The sequence below is a fragment of the Bidens hawaiensis genome, unplaced genomic scaffold, assembly GCF_021521415.1.
Source record: "Bidens hawaiensis isolate Kalapana, Puna unplaced genomic scaffold, B.hawaiensis_p1.1 tig00031024_1, whole genome shotgun sequence".
Lineage (NCBI taxonomy): Eukaryota > Viridiplantae > Streptophyta > Magnoliopsida > Asterales > Asteraceae > Bidens > Bidens hawaiensis.
The window spans coordinates 191,597-194,395 of NW_027495193.1; the positions used below are offsets into that span (position 1 = coordinate 191,597).

General features: G+C 34.9%; 1 protein-coding gene across 1 annotated transcript; it reads left to right on the forward strand.

Moving 5' to 3' along the window:
• Positions 1–1,070: 1,070 nt before the first annotated feature.
• On the forward strand, positions 1,071–2,433 carry LOC143581473 (protein FAR1-RELATED SEQUENCE 5-like). The gene is made up of 4 exons (XM_077064250.1): positions 1,071–1,695; positions 1,791–1,902; positions 1,981–2,239; positions 2,419–2,433. The coding sequence occupies exons 1-4, from the start codon at positions 1,071–1,073 to the stop codon at positions 2,431–2,433; spliced, it is 1,011 nt and encodes a 336-aa protein (XP_076920365.1).
• Positions 2,434–2,799: the final 366 nt, after the last annotated feature.

Consider the following 2,799-nt stretch of genomic DNA (forward strand, 5'->3'; position numbering starts at 1 on the left):
ATAACTTACACCGGTTTGGATTGAAACCGGTTCAGCTTATTTAACAAAAGTCAAAATTGGTTTACGGTTGTTTCGAATCGGGTTGAAACCGGTTTTTTGACCAGGTTATGATTAGTTTCGGTTCAGTTTTTGACCGGTTTTAGCCGGTTTCGGTTTTGTTAACCGGTTTTGGTGGAGAAATTTAAAAACCAATTCCGAACCTACGGTTTTAATCGGTTTCAAACCGGTTCAGTTTTGGTTCGATTTTCGGGTTGGTAAGGTTAACCGGGTTTTTGCCCACGTCAAAAATTTAGTAACAAAATTACGGATTTATATATATATATATATAGAGAGAGAGAGAGAGAGGGAGAGAGAGAAAAGATGGAATACGAAAATCCTTATCATACAAAACTGTACGCGACAATAGCAAGCGTCGATCTACACTTATGATTCAGTTGAAAGCGGTTGAGGAGATCCCGTTTTTTTAAGCGAGAGGGGTACGATTGTCTTTTTGATTCCTCATTTAAATTTGGTAATTCGCGTATAAACGGTTACGATCCTGATATTTAGCTTAATCAAAATCAATTTCTTATTTTACGAAACAAATTTTTTTACCAAAAACTATCAATTGAGTTCACGAATCAGTTTTTTCAAGCTATTTTGTGATATTAGGGTTTTGAAATGGTAGACGATCGTGAATGTAAGTTTTCGCTGTTTTTGAATTAAGTCACTGTAGATAATTGATTAGTCTAGTTTGATTTTATGATGTTTTATAATATGAACCTATAATGAGCATGTTACTATAACTGATTATAAGCTGATTATAACGTTTTATAATATGAGCGTCTTATGAGCGTAATAGTAATTCTATATGTTAGACTAATGATAATTGATTAGTCTAGTTTGTGAGTGTTTTACGAGCGTTTTCATATTAGGACTGCCTCTGTGTTTTGATGTTTCATAATACGCACGTATCATGAGCTTGTTACTATATCTGATTAACGTTTAATATTATGAGTGTATTATGAGCATGTAACTATTAGGATTGTTAAATTGGATTGATTATAATTTTGAGCGTGTGTTGAGCGTCTATGGATTATAATTTTGATTTTTTGATGTTTTGTGTTGATGAATCAAGTGTTTTGGTTGAAGGTGAAGGGGTTGATATCATTCCTGAAATTTCTTCTTCTTACAGACCTGTTAAAGGAATGATGTTTTCGTCAATTGATCAAGCATTTGATTTTTATTGTGAATATGCTAAAAAAGCTGGATTTGGGGCTCGTAAAGGTGGATCTTATGTGTATGGTGGTGTACTGAACACCAAGTACTTTACATGTTGTAAAGAAGGTTACAAGCCAGCTAAAATGTGTGACTCAAAAGGTGATTGTAATGAATCAAGCAAGCCATATTACAAAAGGAGGAAGAGGCCGACAATTAGATGTGGTTGTAGAGCACATATACAGTTGAAATCTGTTGACGGTGGTTTTTTTGAGGTAGATGATTTTGTTGAAGGACATAATCATAGAATGGTTGCAGATTCTGATATGCAGTTTGTTCGTTATGCGAGGAAGTTAACACATGTCCAAGAGGAAGCTATTTATGAGCTTTCTAATATGAACTTGGGACTTGTTAAAGCGTTTAACCTTATGAGAACACAATACGGTGGGTTTGAAAAGGTAGGTGCAACTAAAGATGATTGTAAGAATTTTAGACAAGGTTTGAACTGTTATATTGGAGAGTATGATGCTGAGATGATTGTTCAGAGATTGTGTGCAAAGAAAACATTTTCATCCGATTATTCTTTTGAATAGTCAATGATGATCGTGAGTTAATTCATATTTATTGGGCTGATGAGACTTCAAAGAGTAATTATCTTGCATTTGGGGATATTATATCTTTTGATGCTACATTTAAGACTAACAAGTAAGTTTGTGTGTATGTATAGGATTGTGTGTATGTATATGTTTTTGTGTTTATTTTTATATGATTTTCTATGTACAGATACAAGATGGTTTTTGTCCCGTTCACAGAAATTGATAACCATTGTCATAGTGTTACTGTCTGTGCTGGTTTACTAGCTTATGAAACTATTGAATCGTACACATGGTTATTGCAAATGTTACTAAAGTCGTTTGGTCAAGCACCGAAGGTTGTTGTTACTGATCAAGACCCTGCTATGAAGCAAGCTATTGCAGCTGTGTTCCCAAATACAAGGCATATGTTATGTATGTGGTATATCATGAAGAAAGTTGCTGACAAGGTAACTTTCTTAATCGTGTTTTAGGCTGGTTGAATAATGGGTGTTTGACAAGTGTTTAATAGCAGTCGTCTTTTGTTTTTGATGTTTTAATATGTGAGCGTTTTATGAGCGTGACATGATTATATATTGTATCAACGAGCGTCTACACAAGCGTTTTAATATTTTTTTTTGTGTATCAGGTGGGGGCTGATTAATGTAACAACGAAGATTTTAAGAGTAGGCTATGTAACATTGTGTGGACCGATTCAATTAGTCCTTTAGAATTTGAGGAAAAATGGCAGGCTATAATGGTTGAGTTTGAGCTTGACAAGAATTAATGGCTTGCGTGTGTATGGAGAGGTTTTAGGCTTCGGATGGTGAATGGTTTGAAAATTTGGTGAGGAGTGAGTGTGTTTCGGTTGGCTTGCATAATTGGGTTTTCTTGAGTTGGACTTATGAGGTTTGTTGAGTTTAGGTCGTTTGAGTGGTTTAGGCTTAGGTGATTTGTGTGAGTAATGGTTAGGCTAATAGGTGAGGTTTGGCTTATTTGAGCTCGGGTTAAGTTGGTAAGTTGGATAATT